This window comes from Lichenostomus cassidix, unplaced genomic scaffold, assembly GCF_008360975.1.
Source record: "Lichenostomus cassidix isolate B80296 unplaced genomic scaffold, HeHo_3.0 HiC_scaffold_769, whole genome shotgun sequence".
NCBI classification, from domain to species: Eukaryota; Metazoa; Chordata; class Aves; order Passeriformes; family Meliphagidae; genus Lichenostomus; species Lichenostomus cassidix.
The window spans coordinates 1-18,000 of record NW_028147252.1 but is presented as its reverse complement, the minus strand read 5'-3'; the positions used below and the strand labels follow the sequence as shown (position 1 = coordinate 18,000).

At 51.9% G+C, this 18,000-nt stretch overlaps 2 protein-coding genes and 1 pseudogene across 5 annotated transcripts; 1 reads left to right on the top strand and 2 right to left on the bottom strand.

Annotated features, from left to right (window-relative positions):
• Positions 1 to 499: 499 nt before the first annotated feature.
• Positions 500 to 4,864, bottom strand: LOC146424081 (uncharacterized). Of its 4 annotated transcripts, none has more exons than XM_085043967.1 (7): positions 3,822 to 4,594; positions 3,428 to 3,663; positions 3,233 to 3,328; positions 3,087 to 3,137; positions 2,392 to 2,758; positions 1,814 to 1,990; positions 500 to 1,505 (listed from the first exon to the last, which is right to left on the bottom strand). In XM_085043967.1, the coding sequence occupies exons 1-7, from the start codon at positions 4,513 to 4,515 to the stop codon at positions 1,402 to 1,404; spliced, it is 1,725 nt and encodes a 574-aa protein (XP_084900093.1). In that variant the 5' UTR covers positions 4,516 to 4,594; the 3' UTR covers positions 500 to 1,401. The 4 variants fall into 4 exon arrangements, with proteins under 4 accessions (XP_084900093.1, XP_084900094.1, XP_084900091.1 ...); XM_085043968.1 differs by having other exon boundaries at positions 3,233 to 3,336; positions 3,439 to 3,663; XM_085043965.1 differs by having other exon boundaries at positions 3,233 to 3,663.
• A 139-nt stretch (positions 4,865 to 5,003) lies between these two features.
• Positions 5,004 to 6,134, top strand: LOC146424080 (olfactory receptor 8J2-like; annotated as a pseudogene).
• Positions 6,135 to 10,795: 4,661 nt separating this feature from the next.
• LOC146424079 (olfactory receptor-like protein COR4) lies at positions 10,796 to 12,462 on the bottom strand. The gene has a single exon (XM_085043964.1). The coding sequence runs from the start codon at positions 12,396 to 12,398 to the stop codon at positions 11,442 to 11,444; it is 957 nt and encodes a 318-aa protein (XP_084900090.1). The 5' UTR covers positions 12,399 to 12,462; the 3' UTR covers positions 10,796 to 11,441.
• Between the last annotated feature and the right edge of the window lie 5,538 nt (positions 12,463 to 18,000).

Here is an 18,000-nt window from a genome sequence, read left to right as displayed (position 1 = left end):
GGAAATGTTGTATCCCCTGCTTTCTATTGTTTTTTGGGGTTTTTTTTTGTTTGAAAAGAAAACTTAGCTGGAAGACTAAAATGCAGTAAGATTAAAGGAGGTGGAAAAAATTACAGTGAAAAAACTTGTTCATTGACTGAGCTGCTATCTATGGTTCATGTGTGCAATAAATCAAGACAAATGCAAAGGGGATGAAGAAACAGGCAGCAAACAGCTTCCACAGCTTCTCACTCCAGCAAGGGGAGCAGCCCTGGAATTTCAAGTCCAGTGTCTCCTCCAGGTCCCACAGATGACCAACAGGCACTCCAAGACTGATTCCCCTTGTACTTCCCCCAGCACAGACACACCAGCAGGAACTGGAGCCCAAGGACACATGGCAACAATTGTCTTCGCACTCACCACTCTCTCCACATTTTCCCTTCCCAGGGGGATGCAGGTGCCGTCCTCAGAGGCAGGAAAACTGCCCTGCAATCCAGTACCAAACCTGCCCGGAAAGCCCAGGATACCAGCAGCCATTTCTCTTGCATTTCCTCCATACAGGCATTTTAAGCCTGCTTTGCCTCACAGGTGCTTTTCTGACAAGGGCATCCCCAGCTGTTTTTATCCTGAATCAAGGCTTGGAAAGCTGAATTTCATGAGAACTGGTTCATATTGGGATTATTCTTAACTTGGAGTTTCCCTTGGCAGCAAAAGCAGTGGATAAACCCAACATGGACTTGAAGGGCCATAAGATCCCAGATTTGCAATCCCCAATTCCCTCCGGATTTGTTCATTGAACTTTTCAGGGCTCGTTTGGCAAACTTAAGCTTTTGGCGATTTCATAATCAAAACAAGAAATCTGTGAAAAAGAAACTTCACTAAAGCTGGCTTAAAGCGATCCCTGCTGACAACTAATTAAAACAACTCCTTCAAAAGGAGGTAGGACTGATGAAACCTTCACCAATTAAACATTCACCATCTTGCCAAGATCAGAGTTCTCTGCCCACCAAGGACACAGCAAGCAGGAGCGACATTTCCCCCACTCTCCAGCAGAGACCTCCTCCCTGCGCATCCAGGGAGTTGCCGTTTCACTCGGGCTGAACCCAAGTGGCCACGTCACTTTGAGAGGGCAGCTGTTGTTTCACTGCTGCATTTCTTGGCTTGTTAAATCCCCTCCTACCTGTGCTACAGCCCGTGCTTAAAGACACCAAACTACCGTCCTGCAGGAAAGGCCTCAAAAGCTTGAAAAAGGCTGAAAGGAACACTCTGATTACCCCTTGGCCAAAGAGGTTTCTTTAGCTGAAATTGCTAACAGGAACTGCACTTGACACTGCCGAATGCTTCTGTCATTGTTTTATTTTTCGGGTCCTCAGTCCTGGGAGGGACTGGGGAAGTGGGTGCTGCAAAGGCTCTGTCAAGGCATCAAAGACGCCTGCCCAGCACCCAAGGGTGGCACGAGATCTCCTCCAGAGCTGGCCTGTCCTCAGGGTGCTTGGACAGACACCAGCGGATCAGCTGCTGGCACTCTGCGGAGAGAAGCCAGAAAGTGCCGGTCACTTGCCAAAGGCTCCTGCCCGGCCAGTGCTGTGTGTGCTCAGAGCTGCGCCAGCCTCCCAGCGCGCTCTGTACTTGGTGGGAGAGCGGCACGGCAGGAAGCAGCGCCACCTCCTTCAGCCCGGCGTGCCACACTGAGCGGCCCCGTCACGGGCCACCTCCCGCGGCACATCCAGCCCTTGACGGCACATCCACCTGCCGCGGAGCTGCGTGAGCTGGGCCACGCTGGGCTGTGCGCAGCCACGTGCCAAAGCCTGCCTTCTTCAGGCCGCATACCTACCTGGAGAGACCTGCTGCCTGAAGCAGAGCTGCCCCGACACGATTTCACGGTCGTTGTGGAAGGGGATGTTCCCACAGACCATGACGTACAGCAGCACGCCCAGGGACCAGATGGTTGCCGAATGGCCGTGGTAGCAGCCGTGGCGGATCCACTCGGGCGGGCTGTACACGTGTGTTCCTAGGGGAGACAGGCGGCGCTGTCAGGGCGCAGGCTGTTGGCTTCCAGAGCCTGGGCCCAGCCTCGTGGCCGAGGCAGGGGCTGCAGCGGTGGCCGTAGCTTCCCCCCAAGGCCGCAGCCCCTGCTCCAGCACCCTAGCCAAAGCCATGAACCCATTCTGCCAGCAGGCAAAGAAGGGCAGCGGTGCAGCCCAAGCCCTGGCGGGCCTGCCAAGCCGAGCGGCTGGGGCCTGCCTGGCTTTTGCAGCCGTGCTCTGTCGGCAGGGCTGGCAGCACAGCATCCTGGGGCACAGCATGCGCCCCGTGCCAAAGGGCAGCAGGCTGAATGCCGCAGCCCGGGAGGGAAGGAATGGGGCCGTGCAATGCCTGGCGCTGGGAGCACGGCCCCGGCTGTGGGCTCACCGGCAAAGTAGTTGAAGGGCTGCTCCTGGAGGAAGGTGCCGCAACCGAAGTCGATGAGCTTCAGCTCGCCGCTCTCCGGGTCCACGAGGAGGTTGGAGGGCTTGATGTCCCGGTGCAGGACGCCGCAGGCGGTGCAGTGCCGCACGGCCTCCAGCACCTGGCGGAAAAGCCAGCGCGCCACCTCCTCGCACAGGAACTCCCGCTCCGTCAGGAAGTGCAGGAGATCCTGCGATGGCTCCGGACGCTCCATGACCAGCAGGAAGCTGTCAGGCAGCTCAAACCAGTCAAGGAGCTGGATGACGTTGCGGCAGCCGGAGCCCACCTTCTCCATCAGCACGATCTCCATTGGAACACGTGTGCCGTCGGGCTGTGAGGAGGAGAAAACGCCTCCAGCAGGCCTGATGCTGCCCTGGGACTCTGCTGTCCCCTGCCTGCCGTGCCCCAGTGCTCCCTCGTGCAGCCTCCCTGGGCTTTGGGCTTCCTCCCGCCCAGGGCACACTCAGGGGTTCCCCCCTGCCCGGCCACTCCACCGCTGTCTGGCATCCCCGGCATCCCCGGGCCCGCCGTGCTCCCTCTGGCTGGCTCGCCGAGCCCGCGCCCGCTCCCCCCGCCATCTCCCGCCTCCCAGCCTCGGGGCCCCGCGCTTAGCCCTGCCCGCCGCGCCCCGCTCCGTCCCGCTGGCCCCGCTCGCTCACCAGCTCGTGCCACCGCGCCACGCTGTCCCGGGGCACGCGTTTGATGGCCACCTGCAAGCCCACGAGAGAGGCGGGCTGAGCTCCAGCCCCGGGTGCCCGGCCCCGGCCCGGCCCTCCTGCCACGCCCGCCCGTCCCGCCCGCTTACCGGGCTCCCGTCCGAGAGGCGGCTCCCCGAGAAGACGGTGCCGAAGCCGCCCTGCCCCAGCTGCGGGCCCAGCCGGTACAGCTCCTGCAGCTGCTTCTTTCGCCCTGCGGCCGAGAGCGAGCCATCAGCCTTCCGCCCGGGGCCCCCCAGCCCCGAGTGCCCGCCGGTGAAGCACGCCGGGCCACCGCGGGCCACCTCGCTCTCACCTGCTTCCCGCTGCGCGCCGGGCAGCGGCCACCGCCTGGCAGCCGTGGGGCTGGCGAGCGGCACAGCTGGGCCAGGGCAGCGCGCCCGGGTGGCTGCAGGAGCCGCAGAGCAGCGGGGCGGGGCGGCACCGTCGCTGTCCCCGGCGTCGTGAGCTGGACGCTGCTCTTGAGGACGGCCGGGGCTACAGCCCGAGGCTTCTTCGCACAGGGGCGTCCCAGGAGCGGCTGCAAAGCAGAGAGGCGTTTTTGGAAGCCCAAAAGCAGCCCGTCAGAGGCGCTGGAAGCAGCCAGGGACTAGGCTGGTCTCGGGGACTCTGGCCTGGCCTGGGGCTGCCCCTCAAGAGCCCCGGAGGAGCCTCAGAGAGCTGCTCAGAAGATCTCACCTGCTACCGGAAAGGCCTTTGCTAGACGCGGTGGCCGCCTGGGAGCAGCTTCCTGCAGACGGAGGAACCTCCAGGGTCTCTTGGGGATCGTCTCCGCCACCAAGCACGGGCTGTTGCCAGCTGGCACAGCCGGCACAGCGTCCTGGCTGCTGCGGGCCGGCAGCTGCTGGTTCAGCCGGCACGCTTGCTGCTCCGCCACCTGCTCCTGAGAAGGCTCCTGTGCATCGGGCTGGGCTCCCACTTGGACCTGGGGGCTTTCCCTGGCCACGGCAGTGCTCAGGGATGTGCCCGTGTTGGTCAAGTCCAGGAGTCCAGGGGAGCTGGGAGACCTGCCCACGGGCTCTGCACCTTGTGCAGGCTGACAGGTCTCACTGAGCCTCTGGCTGGGATGGAGGCTGTCAGAGATAGCAGAGGCTCCCAGAAGGATGGAGGGTCTCTGACAGCCGGAGGCTCTTGCATGGATGGCAGATGTCTGATGGTGTGCCATCCTTGCAAGGGCTGAGGCTCTCCCAGAGATGGAGGTTCTTGCTGGGAGCAGCCTCTTGGAGGGATGGAGGCTCCTGGAGGAGCTGGACGAGCCACAGCAGGGCACGTGGCCTCCCTTCAGCAGCTCCTCCAGCTCTTTCAACAGTGCCTGCCACATCCCTGAGTAAAGCGGCTGGCGTGTCCCATTGCGAGCCCACAGCAGCAGCATGAGTTCCTGCAGCTCCTGGGCCACAGCCAGGCAGGGGCCGCAGCTGCAGGGGCTGTGCAGGGGGCTCGTGGGAGCACGTGGCCGCTTGCCAGGGGTCGCCAGAGGCCTGGAGCACCTGGGAGCCACAGGGGCTCCTCGGCTTTTCCGTGAGCCTCTGGGTTGGACCCCGGGGCACTTGCCTCTTGTCGTTGTTCCTGCGTGCTGCCTCCGTGGTATCCAGTGGCCAACAGCCCACCAGACAACCACAGAGGCCAGCAGCAGGAAAAGCACAGGCGCGAGGACACCAACGGCGCTCATGGCTCCAGTGCGTTCCGTCGCGACTGCACTGGCAGGTGCGGCTGCTGGCCCCTCTTATATAGCTAGCCACAGCACTGTGACCTCACAGTGCTGTGGGCCAGCAGAGCCCTGTGACATGCCAGCCCTGCCTGGCGCCAGCGCTCAGCCCCTTTGTGCCGTCACAGCCCCGCCTACCTCAGGGATCAGCGGACACAGCTCATTCCTGATGATGCACATGGTCAGAAATCGTTTGGAATTAAGAACGGGAACTCAGCCTGTTGCACTGCAGTGTTCCCTGGAGGACACTCCCTCGGCACAGGCCCCTCTTTCTGGGCTCTTTCTGCTGCTTTACGTTATCACTTTGGTGGGGAACATCGGGCTGATTCTCTTGGTTTGGGTCTCTCACAGCCTCCACACCCCCATGTACTTCTTCCTAGCTCATTTGTCCCTGCCTGACGTCTGCTATTCCACTGTCATCTCCCCCAAAATGCCCACGGGCCTCTTATTTGGTAATAAAACCATTTCCTGGGCAGGCTGCATGACACAACACCACCTGTTTTCTCTCTTTGTTGCATCCGACTGTCACCTCCTGGCCGCCATGGCCTACGACTGGCACGTGGCCATCTGCCACCCCCTGCTTTACGCCATGGCTGCGTCCCCCCGCCCCTGCTGGCAGCTGGTGGCATGGTCCTACCTAGTGGCCTCCCTCAGCGCCCTCATCTACAGCAGCTGCACCTTTGGGGGCTCCTTCTGTGGGCCCTGCTGGGTCAATCACTTCTTCTGTGACACCAGCCCCGTGCTGAGGCTGGCTGCTCTGACACCCAGGGCAGCGAGGTCACCATCTTTGTCCTGGCCGTGGCCAATGGGCTGGACACCGGCGTGGTCATCCTGCTCTCCCACAGCCGCGTCCTCCACACCATCCTGGGGATGCGCTCGGCGCCCGGCAGGGCCAGAGCCTTCTGCACCTGCACCTCCCACCTGGTGTCCATGTTGGTGTTCTATGGGACGCTGCTCTTCGTGTACCTGCAGCCGGCGTCCCGGCATGGCAGCCGGGATAAGGTGGCCTCTGTCTTCTACACCGTGCTCAGCCCCATGCTCAGCCCTTTCATCTACAGCCTGAGGAACAGGGAGGTGAAGGCAGCGCTGGGGAAGTGCAGGAGGAGGATGTTAAACTGCTGCTGGCATCAAAGAAGTGCAGCTCAGGGCATCAGGGAATCCTGGGATGCTTTGGGTTGGAAGGGACCTGAAAGATCATCTGGTCCAGCACACCATGGGCAGGGACACCTTCCACTAGACTAGGCTGCTCCAAACCCCATCCAACCCAGCCTGGAACTCTTCCAGGGATCCAGGGGCAGCCACAGCTTCTCTGGACAATGTGTGCCAGTGCCTCACCTTTCTCTTAGGGAAAAATTTCTTCCCAGTATCCCATCTAACCCTACTCAGCTTAAAGCCTTTCCCCATCGTCATGCCACTCCGTGCCTTTGTGGAAGCAAACCATTCATCTAAAGTAAGAGATGATCCATTAAAAGAATTGGATATGTCCCTGATCCTCACAATTTTATATAGGCTCTTCCACAGTTCCTCACAAAACTCAATTACAATATTTATCCTGGAGAAATAGACTCCACAGTCACATCTGCCATAGAAGGAAACAAGAGTGGGAGCCTCAAACTTGAATTGAATTCCCTTTCCAGCCACGAGGCTGTCAGAAGAAATCACACAGAATGATTCCGGGATATTACTCTAATTATTCTTCTCTTTCTCATAGGATGCACAAATCACAATTTTATTGGTTTATAACTGATTTTGCACTGATGAATGTGTATTTTTCTTGCAAGATTATTGTCCTTATCCCTAAACTCCAATAAAATTCCTCTTTGTTACCTGTAAGTAATTTAGTAGAGCTGCTGGGGTGGAAGGGAGCATTTGGGAAGAGTAAGAGTATTTCAACATTTGATTGGTAAAAAAATAAGATTAAAGCCTTAAAAAGTGCATTTTTTTTCTGGCTTAGAAGGATAAAAAGCTGATGGGACTCAGGATCTCAAGGTACACCTTGGAATATCAAAGGGAATGCAAGTGCTCATGTGCCAAAACATACCTTGAAAACTTATTTCAAGGGTGTTTTTCACCCCAAATTTAAGCACATGTCTAGTTTCCAGAGGTGAAAGAATCATCAACACCTGATCTGTGGATAGCTGGGAGCTGTTTGGGTGTGGAAAAGGCCCTGAAAAACACAAACCAAACAGTTCTCCAAATCATGGCTCATTAAAGAAGGTACAGGAATAGCCACAGCACTGGGGAGAGACCTGCAATCCTTCATCTTTTCCTGGCCTGGAAAAAACTCCCAATTTCTGCCCCTCCTAATGAATTCCAAAGCCTATTTGTTGGGTTAAGGGCAAACTAAGGGCAAACTGAGTGCAACCTTGCCAACTTCCTTTCACCATTTGGGTGGTCTGGATAAGCTCAGCAGAGATGTCCACCTCTTCCTCATCTTCTCCACCTTGTCCCTCACCTGTTGACACCTTTGTGGGGTGGGATGAGTTCTGACTCCACAGAGGGACAGGCCTTGGCTGTGGCAGGGAAAGGTGGAAACAGAAAAATTATCCCTTTGTTATTGTCTTGTGGAGATGTCATGTTCTGAGGAGTCACCTGGGAATTCACTTCCTTTTGAAACATGAATGGATGGTGAACAGTGTTCTTCTTTGGAAACAAACAGCAGGAGAAGAGATGTTTTAGGGCTGGGTGCTTCTACCTGGGAAAGGTGGATCTGGACCTGGATGAAAAGAGTTGGAATAAATGTAATTAAATGACAAAGGGCTTGGCAATAGAGAGACTTTTGATATCAAAGTTGGGTGGGAAGGGAATTTAAAGCTCATCCTATTCCAAATCCCTGCCATGGGTAGGGACACCTTCCACTAGACCAGGTTGCTCCAAGCCCCGTCCAGCCTGGCGTTCAACACTTCCAGGGGTGGGGCAGCCACAGCTTCTCTGGGCAACCTGTGCCTCACCACCTTCACAGGGAGGAGTTTCTCCCCACTGTGCAATCTAAATCCACCCTCCTTCAGTTTAAAGATTTTCAGGTTGAAATGAAGAATTAAGGAAGTCCACCAGCAGGTCTGAGCTCCAGGTCCCACCATCCAGGTGCTCACAGCTATTTGCACAAGTGATGCTGTTCCCATTCCCAGAGCAAGAAGTGATCCTGGGAGACCAACCATCCTTCAAGGAATCATCAGCTTAACAAGATCTTCTGGGCTTTGCCAAGGAAGTTTCCTAATGATCAAGGAAGCTTCTCAGAGGACTTTTAAACAACTTTTGTCATCCTTCTTAATGAGCCATGAGAGACTAATTAGCAAGGGGAAACCATGAAGAAACTTTCTTCATTGTTAAAGACAAAGTGAACTTCTCCAGCTGCTTTGTTTGCCAGATCCAGGAGACAAAGAACTGCAGGGTCAGTGTGTTGGGATTGTGACTGTGTTGAGGGACCTTAAAGCTCATCCCATTCCAACCCACTTCCAAGGGCAGGGATGCTTCCCATTACCCCAGGATGCTCCAAGCCCTGTCCAAGCTGGCCTGGAACTCTTCCAGGGATCCAGGGGCAGCCACAGCTTCTCTGGGCAACCTGTGCCAGGGCCTCTCCACCCTCACAACAGGGAAAAATTTCTTCCCCATACCCAATCTAAATGCTCTGAGAGTGTGAAGCTATTCCCCCTCACCCTGTCACTCCAGACCCTTGCCCAGTGTCCCTCTGCAGCTCTCCTGGAGCCCCTTTAGGCTCTGGAAGAGGCTCTCAGCTCTCACCCCTGAGGTGAAATTCCCACCTACAGGCTGAGCTCAGACATGAGTTACTGCTGGCTTAGCAGTTGCACTCCATGATCTCAGAAGGCTTTTCCAACCAAAATAATTCTGGGATGCTGTAAATGCTTCTACCCCATATTTGCCCCTGGTCAGCATTCCTGCCTCTCCTGTTGGCTTCTGGGCTCAGTTTCACTCTAATCCCACCATTTGTTCTTCTTTCCTCTGTGTCTCATGATTTATTTTAGAGGGGAAATCACACAATTACCCAAAACTAAGCAAAACCAATTTAATAATAAAACCAAAATTTATTATTATGATCCTGTCATCAACCATGATCAAAATGACAGGATAGAGAGCAGTGGTGGGTAATTCCACCAGAAACCATGGAAATCTTCATGGTTGCCCAGAAACCATGGGAGATGCCAGATGATGACTCTCTGCTCCTTGAGCAAGCTTGGGCCTTGGGTTTGGTCACTGCCCACTCTGTGGTGGCACACAGGAAATTTCCCTTGGAAATTAACAACTTTGGAAGCAGCTCCATAAGGAAGAGACTTGCACTTGTAAATAAACACTGCTACTTTCAGGAAGTTCAATGGAACTGTGAGGTTTTATGTACCACTTCTTTGTATATCTGTAATTATGTATATGCAGATTTATATGTAAAAAGGTCTTAATAGATACATTTCTTTATCTATATAAAGAAAAGTTGTATTTAAATTTTCTTCTGAAAATATATATGATCTTAAAATATATAAATTAATTTCTTGAAATATATAATTTGTCTCTTGTTATCACAGGGAGTTAAAAAGAACTGGTACAAGAAATGGAGATCCAGGATTGGGAGACAGCTCAGGATCTGAAGAAGTGCTGCAATGGCTCGTTGGGAAGGCAAAACACATCAGAAACTTGCCTGATGCAATGTATTTTTACATTATGTTGGATATCCTGATGTCTGAAAACCCAGACAGTCAGAACCAGGTATCAAAGACAGTCACAATCATGTTTATGAGAGCAAGTAGAAAACAAATTTTTTTTATTTTACCCATAAAAGAAGGAAATGGTCCCACAATAGTTGTAATCAGAAGAGATGAAGATGAAGATGGTGTGCTTCAAAAGGGCTGCAGGAGGCTCAGCTGCAGTCATCTGCACTGGCCAGAGAATCCTGGAGTGGCTGGGGTTGGAAGGCACCCTAAAGCTCATCTCATTCCAAGCCCCTGCCCTGGGCGGGGACACAGGATAACCCAGGAAGAAAGTGTGTCCATCAGAAGGAAACATCAATGCTGGATGTTCCATCTCCTTCCCACATGGTGATTCCAGCTCCTCTCATGGTCAAATGCTTGACCACAGAAGATGGACACAGTTCACCCCCATTTTACCAATCCCCACCTGCACAAAGAGCCAAAACCTTTTGGGTTTGAGAGCAGCAGCTCCAGCATGAAGCCACAAAACAGAGCGATGGCACTATGGCCACAGACTCAGGGTTTCAGTCACTGTGGGCTCTTGTTCCTGTTTAAAGGTCAGGTGATGGTCAAGGTAAGACCAGTGGGACATAAAGTCATTGAATGGCTACTCAAAATATTATTCAGATATTAAATATTTTTCAAATATTTTAAAAAATTATTGAATATCTTATCACCAAACAATGGTTGTAAGGCCCTGGAGGAAGGAGAGTTGTTCTGGGGCTAATGGTTTAAGTGTCTTAATGTTTTCTTAATACTTATGGAGATTTGATGTTTTAAATAAAACATTAAAAATAGTCTTTATTTATTTTATTTAAAGAAAGTATGTACAATCTTCCCTGCACCTAAATTAAACAATGCCATGAGTAGGACAGTTACAGAGGATCAGAAGGGTGGGAGAACAGCAGGAGTTACACACAGAGGTCCCAGTTCATGGTCCTGATCACAGAGTCAGGGAATTGGTCAGACTGGAAAAGTCCTCTAGGATCACCAAGTCTGACCATTCCCCCAGCACTGCCAAGGCCACCACTAATCCATATCCCCAGATGCCACATCCACACAGCTTTTAAATCCCCCCAGGGATGAGGATTCTACCACTGCCCTGGGCAGCCTGTTCCAGGGCTAGACAGCCTTTTCCATTCCAGGAGGAATTTTCCCTATATCCAACCTAAACCTCTGCTGGTGCAGCCTGAGGATGTTGTCATCTGGGGACGTGAGTTGAGGACCTTTGGGGGTCACTGCCATGGGGGTCAGCACAGCCAGAAAGAGAGAAACAGGAGCATGAACAGCTTGAGGGGATTTATCCAGGCAGCTGGATTAAATAATAACCAGGAAATTACCAGTAAGCTTTGGGAACAAAGGATTCAGTTGATTGACCCTGAGTGCCTGTGAATTGTGTGTCTTGAATAAATCAGCAAACTACATTGATCCTGGTTTGATTTAATCTAACTGAGGAGCTTCTCCTCCATCCCAAGTTATTCCATGTCTCCAGGAGAGCTCCATCACTCTGGATTTCACCATGGACCTTGCACAGGGTGAGAAAATACACAAATTGGGGGATTTTTGTGTTTTTCCATGTAGGTACTGCTTGTACCAAAACTGTACATCTGTCACAGAAATCGTGGAATGGTTTGGGTTGGAAGGACCTTAAGGCTCATCCAGTTCTGCTGCCCTGCCAAGAGGAGGGACACCTTCCACTAGACCAGGCTGCTACAACCCTCATCCAAACACCAGAATCCGAGTGTAATTGTTCTTCTCGGCTGATATTGAATTAGCCAGTGCTGATCATTAAAATCAAAATGCAGTAGGTGGCAAAAATGTCCCTCTGAGATATTTAACAAAACTCCCAGGATATCAACCACATCTCCATTGCATCTGGCCACACAGTTAGAACATTCAAGCTCTTTTCCTAAGTGTCCTAAAAGCCTCCTTCACCTTCTGGTTCCTCAGGCTGTAGATCCAGGGGTTCAGCATGGGGGTCACCATGGTATAGAGCACAGCAGCCCATTTATCTCCTCTCCTGGAGGTATTTGAGCTGGGGATTAAGTACATAAAAAGAGATGCCCCATAGAAGGTGCTAACAGTGATGAGGTGGGAGGCACAGGTGGAGAAGGCTTTGTGCTTGCCCTGGGCTGATCTAATGCTCAGGATGGTGGAGATGATGGCCACATAGGACACCAGGACCACCAGAGTGCTGGGAACACCAAGCAAAGATGCTAAAGTCCTCAGGATGATGAGGCTGAGGGTGTTGTCAGAGGTGGAGAGCGAGATCAGCCGGGAAATGTCACAGAAGAACAGATGGATGGCACTGGAGCCACAGAAGAACAAGCTGGACATGCCGATGGTTTGTGCCACACCATTGGTCAGCCCCAGGAGGTAGCACCCGGTCACCAGGCGGGAGCAGCGCTCTGGGGACATGACAAGGGGGTAGAGCAGGGGGTGGCAAATGGCCATGTATCGGTCATAGGCCATTGTGGCCAACAGAAAGCCCTCAGTGACCCCAAACAGGTCCAAACTGAACACCTGAGCCATGCACCCAGCATAGGTGATTCCCTTCTCCACCAAAAAGCCAACCAACATCCTGGGGGTGACAATGGTGGAAGTGCAGAGGTTAACAAATGCCAGGTTGCCCAGGAAATAATACATGGGGGAGTGGAGCATGGGACTGACTCTGATCAAGGCAATCATCCCCAGGTTTCCCAGGATGGTGACAAGGTAAATGAGCAGGAACAGCAGGAATTGGACAACCTGAGTCGCTGGGTCCTCGGTGAACCCTGCCAAGGTGAACTCTGTTGGTTGGGTGCAATTCCATCCTGACATTCCTTCAAAGTGTGTTCCCTCTGTGAACTCCATGCTGGAGGTTTCTTCCAGGTCGAAACCCTCTTTCCAGTGGGATCTGCTTGAAGACAGCCCTACAGGATCTAAAGTGAGAGTTTAGGTACAGATCAATTAGAAAAACCTGGGCAGAAGTCAAGGTACAGTTAGGGAGAAGCTGTAGGTTACACAACCCTGAGTAGCTTTACCTTGGTGCTGCCTTTAATCCCCTGTGTGTGTTCAGTCTGGGACTTTGAGATCATCCAGCACAACCTGTAACATGGAGAAACCCAATAAAACCTGTAAAAGACAGCACAGAATTGATTATTCATCCTTGGTTTGACATCTGCCAAGCACCTGCTTTGTCTGTCTTTTCTATAGAATCCCAGAAGTGTTTGGGTTGGAAGGGATCTTGCAGACCATTTCATTCCACCCCCATTCCATGTGCAGGGACACGTTCCATTACACAGGTTGCTCCAAGCCCCATCCAACCTGGCCTTGAACATTTCCAGGGATCCAGGGGCATCCAAAACTTCCTGACTATGAAGCCTCCCCTCCCTCCTGGACACACTCTTTTGACTCTAAAAGATTTTCCCAGCTCTTTACCCTAGTCCTGCAGTCTTAGAATGAAAATGTGCAACACCCAAAGCTGAGCAACCTCCTCCTGAAAATAATATTTTGGGGGCATATTTTAAAAATCACCTTTCGGATGTGCCTTATATCAGCAATGGTAATATCCACAAGTGTTCCTTACAGGAAATACTCCAGTCCTCATCCAGGAGCCCTTTGTGGTCAGTGAGGAGAAGTTTCCAGAGCAAGCATTCCAACAGGGTGTCCTCACCACACAGCTGCTGTGCATCACCTGGATTTGGTGCTAAGCCCGGAGTACGATGAAGAACTGGAGTCCAGGAGCCTCCAGATAGGACCTGAGATGAAAATTGAAGGTGTTTCTTCTTTGCAAGAAAAAACAATGGGAGATGGGTGGCTCAGCATGCGCTGTCCTGGCTCATGGTTCTCCAGGATGATCCCCTCCTACATCTCTGCATTCTCCCTGCTTTCCTCCTGATGCTCTTGGAGGTGAATGTTAGGTGCACCTGCCAGGAGCTCCGGAAGGGAGTTTGAAAATATACCCTTGTCAGCAAACACCTTTGTTATTCCATGTAATTTGGGGATCTGGGGACTCTTGGAGCCTCAGGAGAGTGAGAAAGCCCAAAGCAGGTTGTTATCTCTTCTCTGAGATTCTGAATTTGAAGGCAATTGCCAGAGGAGATGATCTCACCTTGAGGGAGCCACAGGGCTTTGGGGTTCCCCCAGAGCAATGACAGAGCAACACTGCACCTGTTGTGTCCAATTTTTGTGCACTTTCTGAGATTTTTCAGCTCCACAAATGCCATGTTTGGCATTATAACACCAGGGAGCTGAGTGGGACCTCACTGCTGGGGAACAATCCCATGGGAGCTGGTAGCCATCAGCAGTTCCAGGCACCAGAGATGATGAACCACCTTTCTATCCATTCTAAATTCCTTAGAACCAAACCACAGCTCACCTGTCCCATCCCTGGAAATGTTCAAGGCCGGCTGCAGCAACCTGGTCTACTGGGAGGTGCTCCTGGCTATGGCAGGGGTGTGGAACAAGATGAGCTTTAAGGTCTCTTCCAAACCAAACCATTCCAGGATTCTATGAAGATTGGCTGCAACGATCCAGGAGAATCACAGAGTATGCTGAGTTGGAAGGGATTCACAAGGATCACAAAGTCCAACACTCTGCCCTGCACAGGACTATCCCCAAGAGTCACACCATGTGCCCAGGAGCATTGTTCAAATCACTCCTCTGAGCTCTGCCAGGCTGCTGCTGTGCCCACTGCCCTGGGGATCCTGTTCCAGTGCCCAACCATCCTCTGGGGGAAGAACCTTTTTCTAATATCCACCCTAAGCCTCCCCTGACTCAACTTCATGAGAATGGCTATTCCTCTTCTAAGCATGCTTCCCTGTAAAAATAGCCAATTTCATCCCTTCCTCCTTCATTCCTTGTATACAATCTCACAAAGTACACCACTGACCTTTCGCCCTGGCCAGTCATTTTCTGTAGGATATTCAGTGTCACATCCCTGAGCAGACCAAGTGCACAAATCTGGATTGTGAACATTATTTCAAAATGCATCTTGCACAAACAAATTTGAGCTCAAGATTAAGAACTTCTTAAGAGTCCCCTGAGTCCAGGGTTACCCTGATGCTCCCTGGTTGTGCAAACACTCCACCCAAGGAGCAGGGACTTGCTCAGTCTTGGTTTAAACCATTCAATTGTATGGTTTACTTCATGCTGACTATAATCCTCTATCTCATCCTTCCTCACATGCTGTCCATTAGCCTAGAATTCCATTTTTCATCTCCATGGCAGTCTCACATCTATCAATCCATCCAGGGACCCAGCCTCCTCAGAATCCATAGAATCCCAAACATCTTGATCCCATTTATCAGGATCCCACTGTACTCCTGCTCCTGCAATCCCTGCATTCACTTGGTTTTGCTCCACTCATCCCCTTCTTTTCTTACACTCCTACTGCACCACCCCAAATCCAGAATTTTTGGCTACAGTCTGCTAAGTGTCCAACTCAGCAGCAAGCAGGTTATTTTGGATCTGTTACATTACAATTTGATTGTGGAAATCACACACCTGTCACCCCATGTGGGAGAATTCCAACAGCACTTGTTCCTTCTGTTGGTGCTGCTTCTGATACTGTTTAAAAAAGCCATCTTTGTCTTCCCAAACCTAGTTCTTTTCCCCTTATATTATGCAATTTTGGGATGCATTTTATACGCCCAGGGCTTCAGCTTCTTTTAACTAATTTCCTGACTGGTTGCACAATCCTCCAACCTTAGACCATTTGAGAACCAGCGAACTACAGGGAAGCTCATCCCTGCAGGATGATCCATTCAGGAATTTTAGACGGGACCGATTCCTTACATTTAGATTTGAAAAGTGACAGTTCTTTCTGATAGGGCCAGACTACACTCATTTTGTTCTGCCAGAATTGCAGGGGAGCAACCCAGGGAGCTGCCTTGGCCCATGGACCTCCCAACAAGGCCCCAGGCCTGATTTCAGGGCCTTGTCCAGCTTCTCAGTACAGAAAGGTCAATACACGTTTTGTTAATGAGCAGATACCGAGATCCTTGCAGTAATGATCCTGTACATTTCATTAATGAGAGAATACACATACAGCATCTGGTTTGAAGGCTCACCCAGAGGTCAACTTCAGCTCAAGGCTGTTGCTCAGGCCTCAGTATTTCAGTAAGTCACAAGCTGTTTGAACCTTTGCAGAAAGCTTGCTCACATCTGCTGTGGAACCACACTTCAGGCAGCATTTCCTCTGCCCATTCCAGAGGATAATTAGCTGCCATAAAAGAGTAATGACTGATCCTGGAATTACAGAAAGCAGGGAGAGGAAGGATGCTTTTACTTCCACCCAGAAAGTCAAAGGATATCAAAAAACCATTAGGTGTACACCTGAGCAATTTCCTAAGAACCAGGACATAAGATGCCAGTCACTCCTGACTTCCAAGGCAGTGCTAGGAGCTCTGGCACTCACCTTTAGTCCTTGTCTTGGACAGCAAGGCAATCCAAGGGACAGAAATCCAGGCTCCTGCTGCTTCTTCAAGGAGCTACCAAACAGCACTATTGTGGCTGAACACAGCAGCAAAACCAGCACACCCTTCCTTGGGCAAAACTCAATCTACTGTAAAGCTAGGAACACAAGACTACCACTACTTTCCGCTGAAGGATATTGATCCAGCTCTCCTCACATGTGTACATTTGAGACAGCAATCTGTAACACCTTGTGAAATCAAATCACGTGCCCAGATGTTTTTCTACTTGTGTCATTCAGCTCCTCACCTTTCACAGTCTTCTGCCAAGCGTTTGCAGATGCTTTGCTTCTATCAAAAGTATTACCATCAGCATATTTCTAGGTTTCAACAAATCTCTCATCAAACCATCTTGGTTTTTTACACAAAACCCTCATGTGGAAAATGATACCATGATTTCCTCTTCAGACTTATTTGAATGTTTTGAGAAAATCAGGATCTCACAGGGACTCATTGAAACTCTCCTAACCCAATTTGCTGCTTCTCCTTCTGCCTGGGCCCAAAGACATTCTGGGTCCACCTTTGCCAGCGACCTCAGGAGAAAAAAGTACAGTTATTGCCATGAATTATTGCCACAGGCTTTGGGTTCAATGATGGGTAATATTTCTATTATATTCTGTAAATGTAAGGAGATAGCTGCCACCCTGCTGGAGCTGATCTGTCCATTCTCTGCTCTGCTCTCACAAACCTGTCCCTTTGTTGAGACGGACATAACGACACACATGCTTATTGTAATCAAAATTCATAAGCAAAGGTTTTTTATTATTCTCTGCTGCTATTCTTATACCTCTTCACAGTTACTGTGGTTTATGAAGATTGGCTGCTAGCAAACAATAAGGCAGTCTAACACGCAATGACCATTCAGGCAATAATAAAATTAGCTATACAAGGACCAGTATAGCTGGTTTCATATTATATGCAGGTTCCTTCTTCTACACACTTCACATTCTGTAACAAGAACATCTTCTGCTTGTGTCCAGAACATCTTCTTTCATTGATTATGAAATTGATTATATTCTCGGCTTTCACTGAGGGTTTCACTGTGGTTTTCACTGTGAGTTTCACTGTGGGTTTCACTGTGGGTTTCACTGTGGCTGCAAAACTTCACGGGATAGTTCATGGAGGGTTTCATTGCTGCTGAGCAGGGCTTTCCCTCCTCCAGGACTTGGCAGTGTCCCATCGGACAATCCACATCCTGTGCTCTGCCAACAAGGAGGTGACACCATCATCATTCCCCTCCTCATCTCTGTGTGCTACTTAGCCAAGAATCTTCCACCCACCCTGCTCCGGAGGGCCCTCAAGTGCCCACGGGAAGCCCCTTTCCCCCACTGCCGCACTGCTGAGCACTGGGCTGAGGCGGGGCTGTGACGGCACAAAGGGGCTGAGTGCTGGCGCCAGGCAGGGCTGGCATGTCACAGGGCTCTGCTGGCCCACAGTACTGTGAGCTCACAGTGCCGTGGCTAGCTATATAAGAGGGTCCAGCAGCCGCACCTGCCAGTGCAGTCGCGACGGAACGCACTGGAGCCATGAGCGCCGTTGGTGTCCTCGCGCCTGTGCTTTTCCTGCTGCTGGCCTCTGTGGTTGTCTGGTGGGCTGTTGGCCACTGGATACCACGGAGGCAGCACGCAGGAACAACGACAAGAGGCAAGTGCCCTGGGGTCCAACCCAGAGGCTCACGGAAAAGCCGAGGAGCCCCTGTGGCTCCCAGGTGCTCCAGGCCTCTGGCGACCCCCCGCAAGCGGCCACGTGCTCCCACGAGCCCCCTGCACAGCCCCTGCAGCTGTGGCCCCTGCCTGGCTGTGGCCCAGGAGCTGCAGGAACTCATGCTGCTGCTGTGGGCTCGCAATGGGACACGCCAGCCGCTTTACTCAGGGATGTGGCAGGCACTGTTGAAAGAGCTGGAGGAGCTGCTGAAGGGAGGCCACGTGCCCTGCTGTGGCTCGTCCAGCTCTTCCAGGGGCCTCCATCCCTCTAAGAAGCTGCTCCCAGCAAGAACCTCC

What these genes read in the sequence shown, in the direction of transcription:
- LOC146424081 (XM_085043966.1), bottom strand. Translation starts at nt 4,812, where the DNA reads ATGAGCGCCGTTGGTGTCCTCGCGCCTGTGCTTTTCCTGCTGCTGGCC. An exon ending in TGGCGCGGTGGCACGAGCTG is followed by an intron (nt 2,759 to 3,086) that starts GTGAGCGAGCGG and finishes TCCTCCTCACAG; the next exon opens with CCCGACGGCACACGTGTTCC. An exon ending in GCCCTTCAACTACTTTGCCG is followed by an intron (nt 1,991 to 2,391) that starts GTGAGCCCACAG and finishes TGTCTCCCCTAG; the next exon opens with GAACACACGTGTACAGCCCG.
- LOC146424079 (XM_085043964.1), bottom strand. Translation starts at nt 12,398, where the DNA reads ATGGAGTTCACAGAGGGAACACACTTTGAAGGAATGTCAGGATGGAAT.